Source organism: Schistocerca americana, chromosome 1, assembly GCF_021461395.2.
Source record: "Schistocerca americana isolate TAMUIC-IGC-003095 chromosome 1, iqSchAmer2.1, whole genome shotgun sequence".
Lineage (NCBI taxonomy): Eukaryota > Metazoa > Arthropoda > Insecta > Orthoptera > Acrididae > Schistocerca > Schistocerca americana.
In genome coordinates this window covers 819,116,694-819,144,090 of record NC_060119.1, presented here as the reverse complement: position 1 = coordinate 819,144,090, position 27,397 = coordinate 819,116,694, and the positions used below count along the sequence as shown (strand labels likewise).

Genomic DNA, 27,397 nt, shown 5'->3' with positions numbered 1-27,397 from the left:
GCATTTCTTGGGGCGGCGGTGTACAGCGAGCGCGAGCTGCGGGCCACGCAGTAACAGGGTTATGAGGCGCTTAAACTGCTATGGAGCGGCCGTTATGGGGATTTAAGCTTTAACTGTCACCTAGTGGGCATATAAGGTGACAGACTGCGAGACACAGACAGTTTGCCAGAAGACTGGAGGACGGCGTATGCCTTCCGAAACATCATTGGCTCATTGTAGCTTGGCGCGGCACTACCCAAAATTCCGACCGTTCTGACTGTATTTGAGGAAAGTGTTGCGCGTTTAATTTCTGTAACTGTAGTTTCAAGAGGTCAATTTTTTGCATGAAAAACCTTATGCAAAACGTAAGAGTTACGATACTCTGATCTTTCCCTTTGCCATTTAGTTTCACTGTCATATCAGTTACAAATGGTAGTTGCAACAAGCAGCTCAGACCCTACAGTTGTGAGCAATCTTCCTCTCTTTCAGACACAAAAGATTTTATCGATGGTTGAAGTCCTCTAAATCTGTTTAGAACCATACCTGTATCAGCTATCGATCTTGGATGTGCAGTAGCAGGTGTCCATACTGGCATGTTTTCCTCCGTTTAGCTGCACCCATTTTTCACGCCCAAATGCAGGAGAAAAGACTGTTGCTCGACGCGAGAGTTAAGGACGGTTAAATCCAGGTGGAGTCGAAGGAGATGGAGACAGTCTAGTCAGATTTACTACCTACAAATACTGTACGTAACACCCACTGTCAACGAACTGATATTTAAACAAATTTCGAACAAAGGTTTCGAACGATGGACTCATAAAGCCACGGCGATCGACTGATCGACCACGATCGACAGGTTGAACACCCCTGGTGTAAAAGAAAGCAGTGAATGAGGCGGTAGGTCCATTGGTAGGTCTAAGTTTGAATTTGTTCTACTGGAAATTAGATGCACACTACTGCTGCGAGCGGAGCTAGTGTGGAGCTGCAGTGCGGGCTAGCACCTCGCGCATCATGGCGACGAGGCTGTCCGCCGTCTCCTCGGCGGCGGGCCGCACCTGCGCGGGGGGCAGCAGCAGGCCGAAGCCGCCCGTGTCGCGCAGATCGTACTCGAACACGAAGCGCGCGCCCAGCCACTTCTTCACCCAGTCCACGCTGCTCCCGGACACGCCTCCTGCAACGAAGCGGGCAGGTCAGTACGCGGAAAGAGATTAATTTGGAATGTAGCTAATCACACTACGCTCCAGCCTTTACCTTGAACAAAGTACCCCTAGCCATTAAAATTGCTACACCAAGAAGAAATGCAGATGATAAACAGGTTTTCATTGGACAAATATATTATACTAGAACTGACATGTTATTACATTTTCACGCAATTTGGGTGCATAGATCCTGAGAAATCAGTACCCAGAACAACCACCTCTGGCCGTAATAACGGCCTTGATACGCCCGAGCATTGAGTCAAACAGAGCTTGGATGGCGTGTACAGGTACAGCTGTCCATGCAGCTTCAACACGATACCACAGTTCATAAAGAGTAGTGACTAGCGTGTTGTGACGACCCAGTTGCTCGGCCACCATTGACCAGAATTTTTCAGTTGGTGAGAGATCTGGAGAATGTGCTGGCCAGGGCAGCAGTCGAACATTTTCTGTACCTAGAAGGGCCCGTACAGGACCTGCAACATGCGGTCGTGCATTAACATGCTGAAATGTATGGTTTCGCAGGGATCGAATGAAGGGTAAAGCCACGTGTCGTAACACATCTGAAATGTAGCGTCCACTGTTCAAAGTGCCGTCAGTGCTAACAAGTGGTGACCGAGACGTGTAACCAATGGCACCCCATACCATGACGCCGCGTGATACGCCAGTATGGCGATGACGAATACACGCTTCCAATGTGCGTTCACCGCCATGTCGCCAAACACGGATTCTGGTCATGCGACCAGAACCTGAATTCATCCGAAAAAAATGACGTATTGCCATTCGTGAATACAGATTCGTCGTTGAGTGCACCAGCGCGGGCGCTCCTGTCTGTGATGCAGCGTCAAGGGTAACCGCAGCCATGGTCTCCGAGCTGATAGTTCATGCTGCTGCAAACGTCGTCCAACTGTTCGTGCAGATGGTTGGTGTCTTGCAAACGTCCCCATCTGTTGACTCAGGGATCGAGACGTGGCTGTACGATCCGTTACAGCCATGCAGATAAGAAGCCTGTCATCTCGACTGCTGGTGATACGAAGCCGTTGGGATCCAGCACGGCGTCCCGTATTATCCTCCTGAACCCACAGATTCCATATTCTGCAAACAGTCATTGGATCTCGACCAACCCGAGCAGCAATGTCGCGATACGATAAACCGCAATCGCGATAGGCTACAAGTTGGAAACGTGATGGTACGTATTTCTCCTCCTTACACGAGGCATCACAACGACGTTTCACCAGGGAACGCCGGTCAGCTGTTGCTTGTGTATGAGAAATCGGTTGGAAACTTTCCTCTTGTCATCACGTTGTAGGTGTCGCCACCGGCGCCAACCTTGTGTGAATGCTCTGAAAAGGTTTGCATATGACAGCATCTTCTTCCTGTCGGTTAAATTTCGCGTCTGTAGCACGTCATCTTTGTGGTGTAGCAATTTTAATGGCCAGTAGTGTAATATAACATTAAACTACAGTACCAACAACTGAAATTGCACTATCAGAAAGGACGAAAATAACTACAATGTACTTATTGTGCATACACAGTATAATAGCAAAGAAACGTGACGACATTTTTTAGGTGAGCTCGGGAATGCAGGGTGCGAAGTCCACTCAGAATAACGTGGTACAGTAGGCTGAACTTGGGTGGGGAGAGCGGTAGCGGTGGGTGTTGCGGCCGGGAAAAATGCTGATGCTACGACACACTCTTCGCCCGCTTTCCGCAATGACAGGCGCGCAACCTGCAATCTTTGTCAAACGATTTTACAGAACTATTCGGTGGGATGGGTTGCTTCTATGGAATAATCTCACTTGCAGTACTAGGCGATCCAGAGAAACTCCTAAAAACTCTACTTCTGCACAAATGTAATTAACTAAGGCGCTTTTAATTATAATCGAAAATATAAAGCATGTTTCCAAATTTGACATACAGCAAAATCATAGAAGTACATTCATTATGTACGTACAAACTGACACTACAGTTTTTATACATATGTTTCTACACCTCTTCGTACACAGATGTCTCCTAAAATTACTACCTTACTTACTCACCATAGCTCATTATAACAAAAGTCCGCTCCCGGTAGCTCAGTGGTCAGTGTGACAAAATGTCAATCCTAAGGGCCCGGGTTCGATTCCCGGCTGGGTCGGAGATTTTCTCCACTCAGGGACTGGGTGTTGTGTTGTCCTAATCATCATCATTTCATCCCCATCGACGCGCAAGTCGCCGAAGTGGCGTCAGATCGAAAGACTTGCACCCGGCGAACGGTCTGCCCGACGTGAGTCCCTAGTCACACGACATTATAACAAAACTACTGATATGCGAGCGATGCGGTGAGTAACAGCTAATATTAGATACGTTAATAACAAAAAAAATGTGTAAGTAATACATTGACATTAAAAAACTGACATACTTGAGGGCTAACTTATGGAGTAGGTGCCGTAATGAAGAAATACATCCATTAAAAGAGAAATTTCCTCTTAACATGGGAAAAAGAGACTTTCTGTTTGCTTGTCACCTGGAAATTGTGTATCAGTCTCCGCACAACTTACTTGTCAAAATCATCTAAATGAAAGATTTTTTCTCTTTATTCCACTTTTTTCCTGAAGTAGAGAAACCCTCAGAGCTGTGGTAACTAATTTACGGCCTCTTTCTTTACCCTTCTTGTTGTCGGAAATGAAATACCACTAGCAGCCTGAAATTCTATGGTACTTTTTAATGGGCTTTTTATCCGCTCTTTTGCCTCTTCCAACGAAAATTTAGTTACGTTGTAAACAATGTCTCGTACCTGGCTATGTAGAACTCTTCCTTCCTACACCTCCGTTCGTCGGCCGCAGTGGCCGTGCGGTTCTAGGCGCTACAGTCCGGAACCGAGCGACCGCTACGGTCGCAGGTTCGAATCCTGCCTCGGGCATGGATGTGTGTGTTGTCCTTAGGTTAGTTAGGTTTAATTAGTTCTAAGTTCTAGGCGACTGCCGGCCGAAGTGGCCGTGCGGTTAAAGGCGCTGCAGTCTGGAACCGCAAGACCGCTACGGTCGCAGGTTCGAATCCTGCCTCGGGCATGGATGTTTGTGATGTCCTTAGGTTAGTTAGGTTTAACAAGTTCTAAGTTCTAGGGGACTAATGACCTCAGCAGTTGAGTCCCATAGTGCTCAGAGCCATTTGAACCATTTTTTTTCTAGGCGACTGATGACCATAGAAGTTAAGTCGCATAGTGCTCAGAGCCATTTGAATACCTCCGTTCCTACACGTCCGTCAAGTATCTGGGTGTGACTATTCGAAATGATCTCAAATGGAATGATCATATTGCACAAGTAACGGGTAAGGCGAACTCTAGATTATTGGTAGCATCCTGAAGCGATGCAGTCCTTCAACAAAAGAAATAGCGTACAATACATTAGTTCGTCTAGTCTTGGAGTATTGACTCAAATGGCTCTGAGTAGCCACTATGGGAGTTAACATTTTAGGTCATCAGTCCCCTAGAACTTAGAACTACTTAAACCTAACTAACCTAAGGACATCACACACATCCATGCCCGAGGCAGGATTCGAACCTGCGACCGTGGTGGTCGCGCGGTTCCAGGCTGAAGCGCCTAGAACCGCTCGGCAACACCGTCCAGCCTTGGAGTATTGTTCTTCTGTATCGGACCCTTACCAATTGGCCTGATTCAAGAGATTGAGAAGGTCCAGAGAAGAGCGGCAATATTCGTGACTGGTACATTTAGCTATCGCGAGAACGTTGCAAATCTCATACAAAGTTTGAAGTGGGACACACTTACAGATAGACGGCGCGCTAAACAGTAGGGGCTGCTCACTAAATTCCGAGATCCGATCTTTACCGAGGATGTAGAGCATATATTATTACCACCAACTTTCAAATCGCACAATAATCACCATTCAAAGATAAGGGAAATAAGAGCTCGTACTGAGGCGTTAGACAGTCGTTTTTCCCTCACGCGATCCGCGAGTAAGACAGAGGGGGGAAATATGACTTTGGCACGAATTGTGCCCTCCGCCACACACCGCTTGGTGGCTAGCGGAGTATACATATGTAGATGTAGATGTAGACCTACGATGCTTGGAGACTGCGATGCCGTGCTGCGTGCAGCAGTACGATCACTAAACGTGCACTGGACGGCTACTGTCGCAGCAACAGTCGCTCTAACTCGGCTGTACTCCGCGTCAAACTGAGCTTCGATGACAGACATAGATAATTCATCCAATATTGCTTCAAATCTATGCCAGATTTCATCAACAACAGTGTTTGCAGAGTGGTGGGGTGCCAGTCTCTCGCCAACTCAAGACCATGTGTTTTCAGTGGGTGAGATCAGGAGACTGTGCTGCAAAGGACGCTAAGCAATCACGCTCTGTATCGAGGTTGGTCATGACAGCATGGGCAGCACGCTACCTGGCGTTATTTTGTGGAAAGATAACGTCGCTTCAATGGCCTTAACACGTCACGAATTTAACGGATGCTCCTCAAATCACCAGCTATGCGAAATCGACTGTGTTACGTCCACAGCGGAACCTCACAGCTTTGTGCTACGCCCGTATGAGGATGACGGGCGCTATCTGGCAACGTTCGTTCTTCCCGGAAATTCCACACACGGATTGCACGCGGAGTCGGGACTCGTGTGAAAAACAGGACGCTGTGCCACTCCTGTGTGCAGCGCTGTTGTGACGCGCCTCTCTCTACCGCCCCATCAAAGGAAGCCGCAACAACGCCGCCACGCTGACAGTCCGTACTGCCCTTGACGCCGTTATATTGTCAGCATGGATGCTTGCCTTGATGTAAACAAGTCTACTTCCTGACTCGGGGAGCAGAAAGTGTCTGTGTGTAGTAACGGGGAACAGTAAACCGCCATCTCGATACATCACGATTCGACTTCTGGCTAAGGTGCTGCCACACGTTTCCTTTCCTTGCACTAGCTATGACTCGATTTTGCCATAAACATTACTCAAATTCGACATCTAAATGGGAAATCCGCTGTGCAAATTTTACTTACTGCTACCTATTTTGTGCGGTTACGCTGAAATGTTAATCACTTGCATATTCAAACATGTACAGTAGTATGTATTACGCCAATTTGGCCCTAGTTGCTCCTGCTTTCATGATCCCCGTGGATATTCAAACATGAAATCCTAGACTGTGGTTTACTCCACTGCCCATATAGATAAAACAGAATACGATAAATGCTATGGCTTGCTGGAGAAATACTTCAGGGACAAACGGTCTTTTATTCTATCACTGTTTTTGCAACACACTTCACAACTGCAATCCAGATATTGTGATTTTGGAGTTAGAATTCTGTGTTTTATCAGTACATCTAGTTTTTTAAGAATCGGACTGAACATACAATGGTAGCCAGTAGTATCTGAAAGCAGTATTCGGAACTACGACATAGCACGTGGGTTGAAAGCAAGATATTCACACCCCTCATATGTGGATGACACGACATCAATAATATGCTCTAAATGTAGCGCGTATGTGTACTCGCCGGGGAAGACTGATTTTTTCTTGGACGGTTTTCGGAATTTTACATTACACTACCGGCTTAAAATTGCTACACCACTAAGATGATGTGCTACAGACGCCAAATTTAACCGACAGGAAGAAGATGCTGTGATATGCAAATGATTAGCTTTTCAGAGTATTCACACAAGGTTGGCGCCGGTGGCGACACCTACAATGTGCTGACATGAGAAAAGTTTACAACAGATTTCTCATACACAAACAGCAGTTCACCGGCGTTGCCTGGCGAAACGTTGTTGTGATGCCTCGTGTAAGGAGGAGAAATGCGTACCATCACGTTTCAGACTTTCATAAAGGTCGGATTGTAGCCTATCGCGATTGCGGTTTATCGTATCGCGACACTACTGCTTGCGTTGGTCAGGATCCGATGACTGTTAGCAGAATATGGAATCGGTGGGTTCAGGAGGGTAATACGGAACGCCATGCTTGATCTCAACGGCCTCGTATCACTAGCAGTTGAGATGACAGGCATCTTATCCGCATAGCTGTAACGGATCGTACAGCCACGTCTCGATCCCTGAGTCAACAGCTGGGGATGTCTGCAAGACAAGAACCATCTGCACGTACAGTTCGACGACGTTTGCAGCAGCATGGACTATTGGCTCGGAGACCATGGCTGCGGTTACCCTTGACGCTGCATCACAGACAGGAGTGCCTGCGATGATGCACTCAATGACGAATCTGGATGCACGAATGGCAAAACGTCATTTTTTCGGATGAATCCATGTTCTGTTTATAGCACCATGATGGTCGCATCCGTGTTTGGCGACATCGCGGTGAACGCATATTAAAAGTGTGTATTCGTCATCGCCATACTGGCGTATCACCCGGCGTGATGGTATGGGGTGCCATTGGTTACAGGTCTCGGTCACCTCTTGTTCGCATTGACGGCACTTTGAACAGTGGACGTTACATTTCAGATGTGTTACGACCTGTGACTCTACCCTTCATTCGATCCCTGCGAATCCTACATTTCAGCATGATAATGCACGACCGCATGTTGCAGATCCTGTATGGACCTTTCTGGATACAGAAAATGTTCGACTGCTGCCCTGACCAGCACATTCTCCAGGTCTCTCACCAATTGAAAACGTCTGGTCAATGGAGGCCGAGCAACTGGCTTTTCACAATACGCCATTCACTACTCTTGATGAACTGTGGTGTCATGTTGAAGCTGCATGGGCAGCTGTACCTGTACACGCCATCCAAGCTGTGTTTGACTCATTGCCCAGGCGTATCAAGGCCGTTATTACGGCGAGAGGTGGTTGTTATGTGTATTGATTTCTCAGTATCTATGCGCCCAAATTGCGTGAAAATATAATCATATGTCAGTTCTAGTATATATATTTGTCCATGAATACCAGTTTATCTTCTGCATTTCTTCATGGTGTAGCAATTTTAATGGCCAGTAGTATATTAGATACGTTAATAACAAAAAATGTGTAAGTAATGCATTGACATTAAAAAACATTAAAAAACATACATGAGGGCTAATTTATGGAGTAGGTACCGTAATGAAGAAATACATCCACAAAAAGACAAATTTAGTTATTATGGAAAAAAGGGACATTAATGTGGAATGCTGTTTGCTTGTCACCTGGAAATTGTGTATCAATCTCCGCACAACTTACAAGTCAAAATCATCTAAATGAAAGATTTTTCTCTTTCTTCCACTTTTTTTCCTGAAGTAGAGAAACCTTCAGAGGTGTGGTAACTAATTTACGCCCTCTTTCTTTACCCTTCTTGTTGTCTGAAGTGAAATACCACTAGCAGTCTGAACTCATTCTATGACACTTTGTGATGGGATTTTTATCCGCTCTTTTGCCTCTTCCAACGTAAATTTAATTATGTTGTAAACAATGTCTCGTACCTGGCTATGCAAACTCTTCCTTCCTACACCCACGATGCTTGGAGACTGCGATGCAGTGCTGCATGTAGCAGTATAGTCACTAAACGTGCAATGGACGGCATACAGCAGTGGGTTGAGCTGACATGCCCTTCCCAACAAATGATTAAACTCGCTCAGCGCTTCGGACGAAAACTGTCACTGCACAACGGCCACCATGTCCTGCTACCTGTTGCATCAACAGTGCGCCGCGTCAAACTGAGCTCTGATGACAAATGGTTCAAATGGCTCTGAGCACTATGGGACTTAACTTCTGAGGTCATCAGTCGCCTAGAACTTAGAACTAATTAAACCTAACTAACCTAAGGACATCACACACATCCATGCCCGAGGCAGGATTCGAACCTGCGACCGTAGTGGTCACGCGGTTCCAAACTGAAGCGCCTTTAGCCGGCCGCGGTGGTCTAGCGGTTCTAGGCGCGCAGTCCGGAACCGCGCGACTGCTACGGTCGCAGGTTCGAATCCTGCCTCGGGCATGGATGTGTGTGATGTCCTTAGGTTAGTTAGGTTTAATTAGTTCTAAGTTCTAGGCGACTGATGACCACAGAAGTTAAGTCGCATAGTGCTCAGAGCCATTTGAACCATTTTTGAAGCGCCTTTAACCGCACGGCCACACCGGCCAGCGCTTCGATGACAGTCAGAGATAACTCAACCAATGCTGCTTCAGGTCTGTGCCAGATTTCATCAGTAACAGTGTTTTCAGAGTGGTAGGGTGCCAGTCTCTAGCCAACCCAAGTCTATGTGTTTTCAGTGGGTGAGATCAGGAGACCGTGCTACAAAGTGCGCTACCCAAACACGCTCTGAATCGAAACAGCATGGGCAGCACGCTGGCTGGCGCTATTGTGTGGAAAAACAATGTCACTTCAGTGGCCTTAACACGTCACGAGTTTAACGTATGCTCCTCAAATCACCAACTATGCGATCCTGAAGTGCTTGTGTTTACGTCCACAGCGGAACCTCACAGCTTTGTGCTACGCCCGTATGAGGATGACGGGCGCTATCTGGCAACGTTCGTTCTCCGCGGAAATTCCACACACAGACTGCACGCAGAGTCGGGACTCGTGTGAAGAGAGGACGCTGTGCCACTCCTGTGTGCAGTGCTGTTGTGACGCGCCTCTCTCTACCGCCCCATCAAAGGAAGCCGCAACAACGTCGCCACGCTGACAATCCGTACTGCCCCTGACGCCGTTATATTGTCAGCATGGATGCTTGCCTTGATGTAAACAAGTCTACTTCCTGACTCGGGAAGCAGAACGTGTCTGTGCGCAGTATCGGGGAACAGTAAAATGCCGTCTCGATAAGTCACGATTCGACTTCTGGCTAAGGTGCTGCCACACGTTTCCTTTCCTTGCACTAGCTATGAAACGACTTTGTCATAAACATTACTCGAATTCGACATCTAAATGAGAAATCCGCTGTGCAAATTTTACTTACCTATTTTGTGCGGTTGCGCTGAAATGCTAATCACTTGCATATCCAAACACGTACAGTAGTATGAATAATGCCAATTTGGCCCTAGTTGCACCTGCCATCATGATCCTCATGGATATTCAAGCATGAAATCCTAGACAGTGGTTTACTCCACTGCCAACTTGAATAAAAAAATGAAATGAGCGTTTGGCGTCATTAGCCGGGAGGCCCGTTGTGGGGCAGCTCCGGCCGCCTTGGTGCAGCTCTTATTACATTCGACGCCACGTGAGCGGAGAAAATCTCCGACCCAGCCGGGAATCGATCCCGGGCCCATAGGACGGCAATCCGCCACGTTGACCACTCTGCTATTGGGGCTGACAATTTGAATAATATGGAATACGATAAAAGCTATGGCTTGCTGGAGAAATGCTTCAGGGACAAATGGTCTTATTTTTTTTTTTTTTTTTTTCGACACACTTCACAACTGCAGTCCAAATACGGTGATTGTGGAGCCAGAATTCTGTCTTTTATCAGTACATCTAGTTCTTGAAGTATCAGACTGAACATACAGTGGTAGCCAGTAGTATCCGAAAGCAGTAATCGGAACTACGACATAGCACGTGGGTTGAAAGCAAGATATTCACACCCCTGAAGTTGTTTGTGAACTACTCAAACCCTTATATGTGGTTCAAATCACTCTCAGCACTATGGGACTTAACATCTATGGTCATCAGTCTCCTAGAACTTTGAACTACTTAAACCTAACTAACCTAAGGACAGTACACAACACCCAGTCATCACGAGGCAGAGAAAATCCCTGACCCCGCCGGGAACTGAACCCGGGAACCCGCCTCATATGTGGATGACACAACATCAATAATACGCTCTAAATGTAGCGCGTATGTGTACTCGCTAGGGAAGACTAAGTTGAACTTGGAACAAATTTCTTGGACGGATTTTGGAATTTTACACTATTTCCTTCTATATGCAGGTTGAACACGAATGAAACCGACAAACTACAGGGACGAATTCCTGACTGGCAATGGAGAAAAATAGGTCCTATGAACGTGTGTCTGGAAATTTATCGCTGCCACGATAGATGGAGCTGACGAATGGAAGCTCCTCTGACCGCGTGCCGTGTGTTCCTTGTGTGACGCAGGCTGTTGATTGGCACAGCATACTGGAAGCAGCAGAATGGTCCGGTATCCGTGTTGGGAACAAGCGGAGATGGTTTTTGTGTTCGGCCAAGCAGCTGTAAACGGCTGAGAGACAGGACGGCTACACCGACACAAGTACCCTGACAGACACCAGGCGTATCATGCAACATTTCAAGCCCTTTTTTGGCGTTTGTGTGATCATGGCTCCTTTCAGACAGTCGCCCGAAAAGGGCCTGAAATGTTGTGTGGTATGGTTGGTGGCTGTGAGGGTACTTGTTTTGGTGTAACCGTGCTGCCTCTCGACCATTTCCATCTACTGGGCCGTACAAAAACTCCGACCATTCTGCTGCTTACAATACGCTGCGACAGTCACCCAGCCTGCAACACACAATGAATACATAGCATGCGGCCAGAGGAATTGATATTCGTCAGTGCCATCTACAGTAGTTACAATACGTTTTCGGACACACGTTCGTGGACTCTATGTCCCTCTGTTTGTAGTCACGAATACGCTCCTGTAACTTGTCGGTTTTCCTAATGTTCACCCAGTATGTTGTGAAAACTTGAACATTCTGTACAGAGCATTGATAATTGGGTTGTAACACTTTGAAACCAACCTGCTAATAACTCTTGTAAGATTTGAAGATATCTAGAGGATTTCCTTCCTCTGCAAATTCACTACGGTAACTAGCTGACAACCTGGGGTAACCTGCGCTCGACAATTGGAAAGTCGTGCCAGTTCGGACCCCTGCTCTACACAGACGGTAGGTATACAACAGTGGCACTGCCTCCATGCGGTTGTCTCTGGGTGCTGGTTACCAGCCATATCACTGTTTCTGGTGGTTAAATGTGCTCCTTTTCGGCGGGTTCGACCATCCCATATGATGATTTTTCTAATCCAACGCTTCGTAAAAAGTTCTTGGCCTGGTGCATGCATGGAGTCATTAGCAACTAAATTATATCGAGGAATGACGCCGCATGAGACGCTTGATACGTTCTAATTCTCGCCCTGATGAATTTCTGCGCCTCAGAGTAATAGTTATGTGAATCTGAAGATTACCGGTACTACGGGTCGAAGCCAATTATTCATATAAAACACTCCAAGTGACCCATACCGTCTCTTCTTTCATTATAGTTACAGTGGTCACGGTTCCTAGAGACATAATGTTCTCATTTATGCAACTGTTCTTTACTTTTATTGTGTTGGTACATATAGTTGACAACATGATCTGCAAAATACTTCTTTTTATTCAGATTTTTAAGAATGTCGAGGTGTGTATTCTTTCAAGTAGGACAAAGTGGTATGTCTTACCACTATTCTTTGTTTTTAAATAATAAAGAGGACTTCACTCTGTGTCATACTTCTCTTAATGGTGATAGGTGCACTAGTCGTATCAAAACGGCAGGCACAGATGATGGTCTAGAGGTAAAGCACGCAAGTAGAAATCGAAAGGTTGGGGATCGAATCCCGGGCGAATTGCAGAATATTTCAGTCTCTCTTTAACCTAGCCTTCACCTCTGATGTGAAAATTCGTCGGGAACGACGCACAGTTCTGATTCCAAGTGAAGCTATACGTCACCTTTCCCCATTTGAATAATTAGAGTAGTTTAAGGGCACGCAAGTTGCCGAAGTGGCTTCCAATTGAAAGACCTACAGCAAGCCGTTGAGCCACACGAAATAACTATATTGCTTTTAGGATGCTAATTGAAATCAAATCCAAAATGTTGCCACTGTTACGAAAATTCAACCGATACTGTGCGTCGCTGTCTGATGTTTTGAGCTCGAAATTCGTCGTCGAAGTCCCAAAGTTCACTTAAATGCTGATGGATCCCACAGTGTGTGTGACCCGACACCTCAAAGAAGTGCGAGCACCGATGGATAATAAATTACTTCTCCAACGTTGCCATATCTGCGCAATTATCAGGCAACTATAGCCTGCGTTGAAACAAATTGTAAGGGAACCATTGGTCTCTGTAACAATTCTCAATCGCATGGAACGACTTCGTGAAACGTCAAAAGGGAACTATGCCGAAAAGGAAGTGCACTTTTAATCAAAAAACATGGTCTTCCTTATCTGGTCGTTCTCTGTTGACCTTACCCAGCTGCAATCAAATTCCCATCCGACGAAGTGCATAAACACACGCTTAGAGAAAGCCGGTACTCTGTGAACAACGAAAGGGAATCTTGCTTTGATGTGCACAGTAGTCACTCAGTAGATCATTTGCGGGGAATAATTCAAGACTTCCAACTATACGGCAAGGTATCTTCAAGTTCGCTTCACATGTGAAGAATCTTTTATTTGCTCTTTACTGACGTTTGGAAATTAGCCTTCCATCAATTGTACTACAATTCTAATATAAACACTAAATTGGTCCAGTCCACTGCAGACTTCTTGCACTTTAACTCGGAAGATCAGACAAATGAACTACACGGGACAGATCGATCTTAAGTAGCAGCGGCCAGATATCGTTCTCTTTTTTGGAAGGAGCAGGTCCCAGACCGCCATCCAACCATCCTGATTTAGGTCTACTGTGGTTCCATTAAATCTTTTCAAGCAAATATCTGCAGGTTGAAGAAAAATTTTTAAATGGTTAACACGAAACTACTGTTTGTTTCCTGGCTGACTAGTTTCGGGCTTTGCGTATTTTAAAACGCCACCTACTAAAGAAACCAAATTTATTGCGAGTGGATGTGTCAAATATGGGTAAATGCTTATGAATTTGTATTGAGGATGTTCTTGGTGTGGACCGTTATATTTATTTCATCACACTTAACTGTATTTCAAATCTGTATTAAAATAAGTCACAGCTGTAATTAACCCTCACAGTATTAAGTTAATATACGTTCCATAGGTATATACTGGTATTTTTCTTAATTGTGGTACCTTCATTGCCCATCATCATGTGATCCGAAGGACTACGATATTTACATACTAGGGAGAACTTGTACGTATTGGATTAGACTGCGTGTGGTGCTGGCTTGTTTGTCGTGTTACCGTAATTTTGACATATGTCAAACTGCGTGCTTATGGAGTATCGTCTCAGTTGTGTGAGTGGACTCGTGATTTCCTCTCAGAGAAGAGACAGTTCGTAGTTATAGACGGTGCGAAAAGTGGCTATTGGCACTAAACAAAGAAAAGTCCGAGGTCATCCACATGGGTACTAAAAAACAATCCGATAAATTTTGGGTATACGATAAATCGCACAAATAAAAAGGCTCTCAATTCGACTAAATACCTTGGAATTACAATTGGCAAGATCACATAGATAATATTTCGGCAAGGCGGAACAAAGATTGCACTTTGTTGGCAGAACACTTAGAAGATGCGACAAACCCACTAAAGAGACAGCCTACATAACACTTGTCCGTCCTCTGCTGGATTACTGCTGCGCGGTGTGGGATCCTTACCAGGTAGGATTGACGGAGGACATCGAAAAGGTGCAAAGAAGGGCAGCCCGTTTCGTGTTATCGCGCAATAGGGGTGAGAGTGTCACTGATATGATACGCGAGTTGGGGTGGCAGTCACTGAAACAAAGGCGGTTTTCTTTGCGGCGAGATGTATTTACGAAATTTCAATCACCAACTTTCTCTTCCGAAAGCGAAAATATTTTGTTGACACCCACCTACGTAGGGAGAAATGATCATCATAAAATAAGAGAAATCAGAGCTCGAACGGAAAGATTTAGGTGTTCCTTTTTCCCAAGCGCTAGTCGAGAGTGGAATGATAGAGAAGTAGTATGAAAATGGTTCGATGAACCCTCTGCCAGGCACTTAAGTGTGAATTGCAGAGTAACCATGTAGATGTAGACGTAATGCAAAAAATTTTCTTATCAATTTATTTTATTATCAATACTATTTATTATTCTATTGTTATATTATATGTTATATTATTATATTCTTATCAATATTATTTTATTATCAATTTATTATCAGTAATCTCTGATCTTGTGGAAATAGAAAAGCCCAAAACTAGTCAGCCAGTAAATAAAAAGCAGCTTTGGTGTTAAGCATTCAAAAACGTATGTTCTTCAACATGCAGATAAGTACGACTTGTTGTAAAGGTTTGTAACACCTAGATCGTTACTTAAATGAACTGACTCTGAATTCTGTCAGTATTCTTAACCAGATGTTAGTGTTACATCATTCCTTTCTTTTTCTGCCTCTACACCTACTGTAAGTAGGTGTGCAGTGTGAAATAGAACACACCTGATGGTCGTGACCAATATGAGTGGTAAGGCACATGAGAAGGTCATTAATATGGTCGGCAGCGCTCCAGAGACCCATGTTTTGACTTCAAAAATTCCTCAGTTACATTTCTTGTAGAAGTTACAGGACGCGAATGAATTGATATTCTCACTTTACATCGGAAATCAAGTAACAGTAAACAGATCAAAGACAACAAGAAGTAACACTAAAAACTGAAAGCACGGTTGTTGAACAAAGTCTCTGCTTCAGTAGAGAGTGCTCGTATTTACACAAATATGTGATATTCCAGCAAATAATATTTCCTAAATAAGTAAGAACTAGAGATTAGAAACGTCGAATCATAAATAACTGCCTCAAGTGTGAGCTGAACCACTGACTCGTACGTCGCCAGACAGTAACTATAAACGATACATTAATGAGGACGAAGCTCAGGATGTGGAAATATTAGATTTTGTGAAGATGCAGTGTGCAGCTGCTTACCGGCTCCCCAGAAATAACGAAGTTTTGGGGCATCTTTTCTTGTAAGCTGGAATGTGTTTGCGAATGAAAATTCCTGACACAGTTTACCTTCAACTGCTCAAGCAGGGGACCAAACTTTTTTCCGTGCCTGCGTAACCTACGGGAAAGGCATTGTGTCCAGTCAATAGCAAAGTCAAAGATATATTCGAAGAAGCGAATATGTGCCTCTCACACTTACTCGAGAAAGTCTTCGAACTTTGTAACTGAGTGTTTCCCCCTCATGGAGCATATCTTTCAGAAATTAGGTGCCAAATAGACGGTAGGACAATATCTTTAGCACGGTCGCCGGAAGAGGAGCAAGGGTGGAAGGCAGTAAGTCATCGAGATCTTTCCAGAGTCTTTCAGTCAGCCACAGACGCACTACCTGACAAACAACGTTCTCGCACCTCGATTATGTAACACTGCTTATGCTGGTGTAAAATTACACAAAGTGCGCCAGGCTTCGTGAATTAGAATATGAGTGCATTAATACCACAAACTGGACTCTCCTTCTCTTTTGTAACTGCTGTTCAACCTGGTAATGGGGTGAAAAAAAATGATAACAATAATGTTGACTAAACAAGGAACTATTTGGCAACTTTTACTCTGCAATTTTATTCATTTTAACTCATTTAGAGGTGTGCCTGAAGTGCTCAATAAAATAAATTATTGTTTCTTATAAACAATCAACCAATCATTTTATGTTTTGTAGTTTCTATAAATGATTTACTCGTAGTTTAAAGTAAAATATAATAAACAGTCAAATGATTTGCGCTTTGGTGCAAGCTTGCCGCAGAGGCTTGAGACAGAGCTTTTTCTTAAACTGCGGTCGAACTACTCGTATACGACTGAGAAACTCTGATTACTAATTCAGGTGCAGTAGTCCTATGTTTCCTAACAGATTTGATTGCGAGAAGTAGCAAACGATATCGGCGGCACGAACAATTTTCGGATAATATTGCTGAGAAATTTTAAGCGTTAAATTGGAAACAGAGTCGATGTAGAAACAGAGACTTTATGTTGATGGATTCGTCACTAGAATGTGTGGCCACAGTTCGTGCAGAAATGTGAATATCGTCTGCACCTTCTCTGGGAGAGAGTCAACTGCCCAGTTCATTGTGGTGCCACTCAGAAATTTAAGATCATTTTCTATGAAAGAAGAGAAAGATGGGAAGTATTTCATGTGGTATTTCCGTTCTCTACCACTATCAAGTGTGCTACTGAGCTACAACTTGCGGAGAATGAAAAAAAGCTGAGAACTAGTTTGCGGGCTGAAGTAGAACTCATGTGCTCGCACGTTATTGAAAGATTGGGTATTTTATCTGTGTAAAGGTCCATACTTACCGAAGACGTCGAAGATAGTCCCTGTCTGATATTTGGTGCCGTATCTTCTAGAAAGTGCTTCCGCCGATATGCCGGCCACTTCCATCTGCAAAACGTAAACTTTTCTTAGCTTCGTACCTTACATCAATGAAGATAAGTTTCACCCAAGTCTTCAAGTAACTGTTTCACATTCCACTGTACTAATACACACTTACTGTTATTGAGTCAGGAAAGAAACATTTCCGGTAATACTCTTAGCAAACTACAATTATCAAACCGCAATGTTTTATAAAGTCATGAATGACAAAATCCGCCACAGCCATCGAAATTATTTATTTCTAAAAAGAGAGGCATAAACCGCTTTCAGCACCTGCGTCCCAGCTTCAGGTGCACAGGTGCAAATTAAAATGTGAGCCATAAAGGACGCATAACTATGGTTAAAATACGTTAAAGTAGTGCATCCCTGGTACATGGCATGAAAGAGTATCCTCATCAATCCTAGGTCACGTTATGTACTAGGGATGCATTATTTTAATATATTTTAACCTATCTTGACCTCAGTTATGCATCTTTTATGGACTCATATTTTAGCGTGCACCTGAAGACGGGAAACAGATCCTGAAACGAGGTCGTTCTTCCTTTTCAGAAATAAATAATTTTTACAGCTGTAGCGGAATTTATCACAGATGACGTTCCATCAGGAGAAACGTGTGTTTCATAAGGATTCCTAATAGATTATGAAGTGTATATGAACGATATCCTAACCGTTTTAGGATCCTGAAACCTTTTTGGTGGCCCACCTCCTTAGCGAAACAGTGAAAATACCCAGCTGCAACGTGGAGGACTCAAAGTCTGTCGCTGGTACTCTAAACCACTAGTCATATGTGTTATGTGCGGGCTCTGCGGCGACAGCAAGAGCAAAGTGAAATGTTTTGATCCCTAAGTGAGAGGGTTTGTGTTTTAGGGAAAAAAGTTAAAATTATTTTTTGACGTAGTCTCCTATTAGTTCAGTTGAAACTGTCCAACGTTTTTGTACTGAGAGCATTGCATTCTTCATGTGTTCCTATGGAAAGTATGAAAAATGTCTGTTTACGGTAGGCACAGATCTTCGCTGGACTCCGTAAAAGCGTCTTGAACTAATGACTGTGACACGTTAGTTTGGCATATGTTTATTAACGTCTCCACCTCATATCCACATGTCTGCCGATTATTTAAGTGTAAAATGGCACCGTCAGTGGCGGAAGTGTTCGCGGATGTTCCATTATGTTATGTGTTTCGATGCTATAAAACTTGTCATCAACTGCATGCCCTCTCTAGGATCATAAACAGCAATCATTCAAGCGAATAACACACATTATTAAAACTAATATGGCAGGCAGAAATGGACTTGTGAGTGGATTTCATCCCTATGGTGTTCGAGAAACAGCAAGCTCAGTATCAACTTATTTGTTTATTATTCTGTAAAATATTGCACCAGACATAAGCTATTTGTTTACTGTTGTTTAAAATATTGCACGAGACAAAAAGCAGCCTCACTGTGTGTGCTTTCTGGGGTAGGGGATGAGTTGATTGCTATTCGTAATCAGTTGGAAATCGACTCCTATTACACTCAAGAGATTAGAAGTTGCTGCGAACTGGTATGTAGCGAGGGCTATCAAGAATTGTACACCAGAAGTACCTCAATTACTATCCTCTCCTGTGGAGAGGAACTACAGTAGTCATCGTTACTCGTCCACTTGACTGTAAGTGGCCTCTCAATGGAAGGTCTAAGCGTACTGTACAGGGGAGACGGGACAGGAAATCTCAAGATGTTGCATCCATCCAAATAACCAGCAATTTCGAGGTGTTGTCTTCCACTGAAACCGAAACTGATCCAGTGAGTTTCGTCTCACCTTCTGGGAAACTTGCTGTGTCCTGTGTCAACGGGCAGTGAATGCAAAGGGACAATGGTCGATTAATCGTCGGCGGTTCTAACGTACGGCGGTTAATGGCAGCCCTTAGGGAAATGGCAGCAATGAACGGGAAGGAACTCCAGGAGCGCTCAATGTGTATGCCTTGAGACCTCGTTCAGCATATTGAAGAGGTTATTCTGACAGCCATTGAGGAAGCAGGATGCACCCAACTGCAGAGTGGGGAACGCTTTGGAAAAATGTATGCCTGTCGTCTTCGCTTTGAGGTCATACTTGGATCATTCCAGTGACTGGCACAGAAAGCTGAGACCACCAGCCTTGCTCACGTAGTTTCACCGCTCACAATCTGCAGCATTTTCCCCACAACAGATCGTGGTCCCCTGGTTCTGATCCCGCGTCCGGCCATCCTGATTTAGGTTTTCCGTAATTTCCCTAAATCGCTCCAGGCAAATGCCGGGATGGTTCCTTTCAAAGGGCACGGCCGATTTCCTTCCTCGTCCTTCCCTAATCCGATGAGACCGATGACCTTGCTGTCTGGTCTCCTTCCCCGAAACAACCAACCAACCTGGTTCTGACTCGAGTGGAACGCTTGAACCAGATCCAGCGAAGTTTCTGTGACAGGCTAGGCTGTAACTTCCTAGACTTGTGTCATACGGTCGCGGGTTGCAGGGTCCCATTAATTGGGTCTGGTGCGTGTGCACCACACATCAGAGGCAGCTGCCTTTTCTTTTCTTTTGACTAGGCGGCTGTCCATCCAATACAGTTAACAACAGCTGTAGGAAATCCAAAAGTATCAGTGTAAGATCCAAAGAAATGTGTGTGCCGAACATTGCTTACAAAGTGTCAGAGTTTGGAGAGCTCCTAAAAGCACCGAAGCTCACATAGTACCAGGCACAGAAAGCTGCTTAAAAGCTGAAGTTGACAGTGTGTTCAGGCTGTTAGCAGCACCAAAGTTACGGTGTCTGTAGTCTTTTACGGCGTATTCATACCCTCCTAATTTTGGAATGAAATTTGCTTCCAAAGAATAGCCAGTACTCCAGCAGAGCAATAGAACTGGATGCATAACATAATTTTTCCACCAAGAGATAGTCTAAAATACGCCTGACAGTCCCCATTTTTCAGTAGAGTGTTACTATGTGGTACTGCCCGCCATCATTAACAAAATGTTCCATTAAAACTACAGTCTTCTGTGAGATATAAGACCCATACTGGTTTTGAAATACAATATGCTTATGAAGGATAACCTGTGGAAATGGAATTAGATTCATAAAAAGATTTCTATCAGGAGAGAGATTATAATACTCCTCTCAGTGCTGTTTCCTAGTAGAGTAATGCTGTGTTTGGCATTACCAAAAATCTTCCATTAAAACTACGGTCTTCCACAGCATATACGATTTCTTCAGATTTTGAAATGCAATTTGCTTACTGAGAATACCCAGCACCACAGCAAATCAAAGGAATCGGATTAGTAGCGTAGGTTTTCACATAGTTTACACACAAACAACGAGAAATTGTAGACAGACAGACCTTTGTTTATAACCTTTCCTCAGTCAAGATTACCTGGAAGGTGTATTACTACACCAGCCAACTTTTGTGCGTTAAAACTGAAGAATGATATACTACTCGAAAGCAACCAATCCTAATTTGGTAACATTCATATTTTTATGGCACTCAGTTCATAAGATGTCCGCTCCCGGTAGCTGAGTGGTCAGCGCAACAGAATGTCAATCCTAAGGGCAGGGTTCGATTCCCGGCTGGGTCGGAGACTTTCTCCGCTCAGGGACTGGGTGTTGTGTTGTCCTAATCATCATCATTTCATCCCCATCGACGCGCAAGTGGCGTCAAATCGAAAGACTTGAACCCGGCGAACGGTCTACCCGACGGGAGGCCCTAGCCACACGACATTTTTGTTAGTCCATTAGATTAACGATTTCTTTTTCAAGGTGAACCAGTTCCATTTTCTTGCAGAAGTGTATTTGTTTGTTCAAATAATGCATTGTGGTAATTTTTAGATGATAGGCACCAACAGGCGCTCCCTGGATGGGTGATAGATAATGTTAGGGCTCTGATGAGTCACTGGTGGATGTATCCCTTACCCATTGTATTGCGATGTGATGTGGATAGTATTTGTGTGGAATGCCTCTTTGAACATCTCGTAGGAACTGACTCAAGAATCTACAAATATGTATCTCTACACAGAATAACCAAAATAACAACTTATTTTCTATGTCATGTAAATTAATGTGCGTATCGTAAAACAAACAAACAATAATTAAGATTATGGTAAAAGACTCAGAATTGGGATATTAGTTGCTAATCTAAATCGTGTAGATGAATGAAGATAAAATGTATGTGGGTATTGCAACCCAGCCACTTTTAGGGATGGTAACCTATCTTTGGATGAATTAATTTAAGTCGATTACAATTAGTTTTGGTATCGTAATGGAGGTAACCCATTTTTTGCTTCATACTGCAGCACGTTACCACCTGAGATGTAACTTCCACGCATCTTTATAACTCTTATAAATGTGTTTTGTCCTGAACGGTCTGTAGAAGCCTAAGAGGAAAGCGAGTACAATGTGCTTATCAGCATCAAGGTTTGTTATTCACTCATCAACAATGTCTTCCATATTTTTTCATATTTTTTCGTATTTTTTTATATTTTATTGTTTTTCCGTATTTTTCCCTTATTTTCCGTATTTTTCCACATTTTTCAATGTTACCCATATGCTATCTGTTAATGTAGAACAATATTTGTGCTTTTATTGCATACCCTGTCATGTTTCTTTAGAATCTAACAGTGATTTGGATCCACCAAGCCGTAGAGAATCTACAAAAGCATCTGCAAGATCATTGTTCCTCTTATTTTTACAAATGTCGAACCGTAAAAACGCCTGTGAACACACTCAGTACTAACTGCAATGTCCAATTCTTATATACTCTAAAACACACAAGAATTTTTGTGGAGACGGCATGCCGCCTTGAGATACTTTAAATACAGCTGTATGCCAACTGATTCTCATAAAATATGAGAATCCATGACCACTTAACAACGAAAACATCCATTTGTATTTTCTCGTATGTTAATTACACAAGATATGGCCGTCAGTGCTTTATATATATATTCTACAAGATGTATTTAACAGATGGAAATAGTGCTCTGAATACGATCAACTGCAGCTGTCAAAGCTTTTATACTATAGATCTAGGATGTATATGTTACAGATGGAAATAATAATGTTTGAGAGGAAATGATTTTATTATTTTGTTAACACACATAAGCCAAATGCAATATTTTGTGTATAAATGCATTAGTTTCTTGCAAGATCCCCCAGAACCTACCTTCCATTCCTCCAGAGCTGACACTGGTGGTTTCACCTCCAGACACTACCCCAGATGTAGCATGGGTGGACACACCTCCAAAAGCTATCTCAGACTGAACAAAGGATAAACTCACCGCCAGGCACTACCTCTATCCCAAACCTACCTTAGACAACGGAGACCCCTGCATGAAACTGGAGGATCGTATTTATTGCAGAATTTTTTTAATGGGATAAGGTGCATTTGTTTAAATATCGCACTACGCTAATTGTGCAGACCTGTATCTACATGTGTCCTCTTAAAAAGTGGGTATTTGGAAGAAATCAGCCAAAAAGTGTAAATATCAATGGGAGATAGTCATGCTTTGGTGTTATTACAGAAAATGTCATGACATCATTAATTTATAGCAGTTCAGCAGCGCCCCAGTCACAAACTGTAATGTCAAAGTGCCTTGTATCATAAATTATGTTAATATTTCCCGCCATTCTATAGAATGTGCTGGGGTGTAGTTGAATTATAGTACTGCAGCTACACTCTGTGTTGTCAAAGTGTCTTACATAATAAAGTATGTAATATTCCCCATCAATTTGTAGAATTTTGCAATGGCTTCAATAAATTTTTGTGAATCACCTGCACACTCTATTGTCGAAGTGTCTTATGTTATGCAGTAAATTTGCAGAATATTCCATGACATCATTAAATTATAGTAATTCATCTGCGTCACAGTCACATACTGTGATTTCAAAGTGTCTTACCTTGCAAATTATTGGTAATATTTAGCGCCACTTTTTAAGTAGGATAACTCTGCTGGTGATGATCGTCTCCCTATGGCGTACACATAACCTCGATTAACGAAACACACATAGTTATCATACTAATAACGTAAGCTCAGTGGAGGGCTGACTTGATTCCTGTTGGAGAAAGGGGAGGGGTGGGTGGAGTATCAGGATTCATCTTGACCCTGAATGTACCACACTCAAGGATCCTACATGACATATATCGGGTTACATTCTGACCATGAAAGTACTTCAAGCAAATGCCTAGCAGGCTTTCGCAGAGGGTGGGAGTGACCTTGAGATGAGATTGTTATCCGACCTTTCATTGATATTGGTACACTACTGACGAAGTGCATGTTCATACAGGGTACGAATGGGGAAGGGTGTATACCTTGTCATTCTGTTCCGGTATTGGGCTATAGATTTTTTATAGTACTCAGTCTCCTGACAGATTTCACGAAGCCAGTCACGAATTCCACTCTTGTCCCAACATCTCAATCTCAGAGTAGCATTTGCAACTACTTTAGATTCTGATATCGAATTCACAATACATGTCTAAAAGGACCTTTCCTTTTTCATTTACGATGTATCATTTAATCGATAACACGTTATAATTGTTAGTGTATATAGGAAAGTGATGAATAACTATATCGGGGCATATTAAGCTGTATGTGTCCGTGAGGGTATAGGGGAGGGAATTAATAATAGTAACATGGCCTGTCTTTGATAACGCAAGATTGCGCACTCGCTTCTCTGCGAGCTTACATTTGAAAGGGCCAGCTGTTACGAGCGTACCTCATACTTTATTGACACATATGTCCATTTTGCTGTAAAATTTTAGTTTTTCAGTTAGACATTCTATCATTTCTTCCAGTCAGACCCGTGATTTCAGAAGCCGCTGCCCCCCTCCCCCCCTCCCCCACTTGATACTACAGCGCCTGAACGTAGTAATTAAGAATGACTTATGATTCTACATTAAATTTATAGTATCACTTCTCAACTTTTCCCGTTCATCCACATGAAATGTCGTCTTTTCGTTGCCGTATCTTTTTTATGAACGTTTCTTTGCAGTATTTTGAATTTTCTCACAATCTTCTGCTTCAAGTCACAGGCTACCAATTTTCAACAATGGTCCAAAAGTTTTAAACAGGATTTTGCATATGCAAGGGAACTAAGGCGGTCGGAACCGTATGACTTTTGAAGTGTCTTCGGTCGTATCATTTTACATGTTTCCTTTTGATTCCTGCAGTGTAGCACATTTGATATCAACCAAGAGCAATGTTTAAACCTTATGCTTCTCCAGAACCAGGGCTATACATGATATATTATTGTTGTTGGACTGCACTTCTATGAGTTTATATTTTGAACACGGGCGTACATTTTCATAGTTAATTCTTCTCGTAATTTCAGTCCATGGCCTGGTGATTATTCTACGTGATGGTGCTATGACGTGTGTTGTTTCAAGTATGAAATACAATGCAAGTTAATTATATTCTTTAGTACAGTACCTTAAATCCTGATAAATATGTCGATGTTTGATGTGCACTTTATGTTTTCGCGGTGCAGTGAATGAGCCATTAAATTTCGGGCGTGCGATCGCAAAAATCCTGATTTTTCTTCTGAGTGAGCCGTCTGAAACATATGTTAAATTATAACCGAATTATAAGATTAATGACATACAAGCACATTTATATAATTTTTTTTTCTTTTCAAGATGTTGACAGTGAAACGACTCAGGGTAAACTATTCCAATGCAACACTTTTAAGCCCTTTTCGTCGTCTTAAATCGAGAAGAATGCAGCCGGCGTAGAAAAGAATGTTTAAGGGTACAGAACTCATGCTTGCTGGTGGCACTACATTTTCAATTTCAGTGTATTTTCGGTGTGTTAGTCAAACTTAATCATTATTATTGTTAGTAATCTGTGCAGCTGACTGCATAAATGTTCTTGTTATCATAAACGGCTCATTTTATTTTCATTTTTCAACGTTTCCTACTGAGTTCATGTTAGATCTGAGTTTTGTTGTTGTTGTTGTTGTTGTTTAAGACAGCAAAAAGACCTTTGTGTTTCTATAATGCGCAACGCTATTTTAAAACCTTTTTTCATTCACAATAAATATATCTGTCTTGTGGGAAGTCTAATAACGTGGCTGTGTTACAGCCTACCCATGAATATTTTATGCTTCACCCTTCAGATATACACTACGCAACACAATTAAAGGATCACTTTTCTCAGAGCCCCGCGATTGTCTCCCATTGCGACACAGAAATGAAATTTGGCTCAGAGGTACCTACAACCTTCCTATGTAATAGTGCAATATGGTGGCGCCCTGTGACGCCACTCTCAGCCCCGGCGTCCCTTCAAACAGCAGTGCATCAACACATGCGAAAAAAAACGCCGGAGCTCTGAAGTTCTCGTAAGGGTTAGATTTCGCATGCGGCTAGCAGGCGCTGGTTCAGCGACACAGCGCCACTCAGCTCAGGGGCATCGAACTGGCTGCCTGTGAGACCAGTGCCCAGTGATCAGTGACTGGCTGTCTCTGTGCAGGTGCATTTTTAAGTGCTCTGCGAAAGTGTGTGGTTGGCACCAAGGGTTTTCTCAACCGGGTGGTCTTAAGACACTTTGCCGCATTATTCACGCATGTGTCAATGTCGTATTCAAAAAACGGCTCTGAGCACTATGGGACTTAACATCTGAGGTCATCAGTCCCCTAGAACTTAGAACTACTTAAACCTACCTAACCCAAGGACATCACACACATCCATGCCCGAGGCAGGATTCGAACCTGCGACCGTAGCAGTCGCGCGGTTCCGGACTGAAGCGCCTAGAACCGCTCGGCCACAGTGGCCGACAATGTCGTATTCCCCCTTGATCAAGCCACAGGAGGATGCGAAATAGAAGCACTGACAAAGTATAAGAACACTTTGCCGTTTCGGATGACGCTCAATTTTTTTTCGAATGGCTTTGAACGGTCCTTAGTGGTTACATCCTACATACTTAAACCAAAATTGCGGTCACACTACATTCCAAAGGCGTAAGATCACGTTCAGTGGGGTTCAGGTCCACGATGTTCATAGAGAAGAGATGTATCGTTTGCGGAGTTTCAGCAGTGTCAAAGGTTGTCAAGGACGTCGACCGTTTGCTCATCACATTCCGAACTGTCGTTTTCGACCGCAAAACGTGTGGGAATGAATGCCCCAAGGGAAGAGGTGGTTTGATTCCCGCCTTTCATGCCACCCCCTGAAACCTAACCGTGTCGATCTACCTCTAAATGGATACTCTGAAAATCACATTTAATTGCCTGGCAGAGGGTTCATCGAACCACCTTCACAATACTTCTTTTATTCCAATCTCGAACAGCGCACGTAAGAAAACGAACACCTATATCTTTCCGTGCAAGCTCTGATTTCCATTATTTTATTATCATGATCGTTTCTCCCTATGTAGGTCGGCTTCAACAAAATATTTTCCCATTCGGAGGACAAAGTTGATGACTGAAATTTCGTGAGAAGATTCCGCCGCAATGATAAACGCCTTTGTTTAATTATGCACACCCCAAATCCTATATCATGTCAGTGACACTCTCTCCCCTATTTCACCATAATACAAAACATGCTACTCTTCTTTGAACGTCTGGACGCACTCCGTTAATCCTATGTGGTAAGGGTCCCACACCGCGCAGCCGTACTCTAAAAGTGGACGGACAAGCGTAGTGTAGGCAGTCTCCTTAGTAGATCTCTTATATTTTGTAAGTGTTCTGCCAATATAACGCAGTCTTTGGTTTGCCTTCTCCACAACATTTTCTGTGTTCTGCCCAATTTAAGTTGTCCGTAATTGTAATTTCTAGGTATTTAGTTGAATTTACGGCCGTTAGATTTGACTGATTTATTTGATAACAGAAGTTTAACGGATTCATTTTAGCACTCAAGTGGATGACCTGACACTTTTCGTTATTCAGGTTCAATAACCAATTTTTGCACCATACAGTTATTTTTCGTAATCGTTTTGCAGTTTGTTTTGATCTTCTGGTGACTTTGCTAGACGATAAACGACAGCATCATCTGTGAACAACCTTCGACGGGTGCTCAGATTGTCTCCTAAATCTTTTATATAGATAAGGATCAGCAGAGGGCCTATAACACTACCTTGCGCAACGTCGGAAATCACTTCTGTTTTACTCAATGACTTCCTGAACAG

General features: G+C 43.3%; 1 protein-coding gene across 1 annotated transcript in view; it reads right to left on the bottom strand.

The window, feature by feature from the left end:
* Positions 1-947: 947 nt before the first annotated feature.
* LOC124594428 (zinc carboxypeptidase A 1-like) overlaps positions 948-27,397 on the bottom strand; it is a 66,966-nt gene continuing 40,516 nt past the window's right edge. The window contains exons 6-7 of the mRNA XM_047132805.1: positions 17,216-17,300; positions 948-1,147 (exon numbers count right to left, since the gene is read on the bottom strand). Coding sequence (XP_046988761.1) covers positions 948-1,147; positions 17,216-17,300 — 285 coding nt within the window. The remainder of the gene's footprint in view (positions 1,148-17,215; positions 17,301-27,397) is intronic.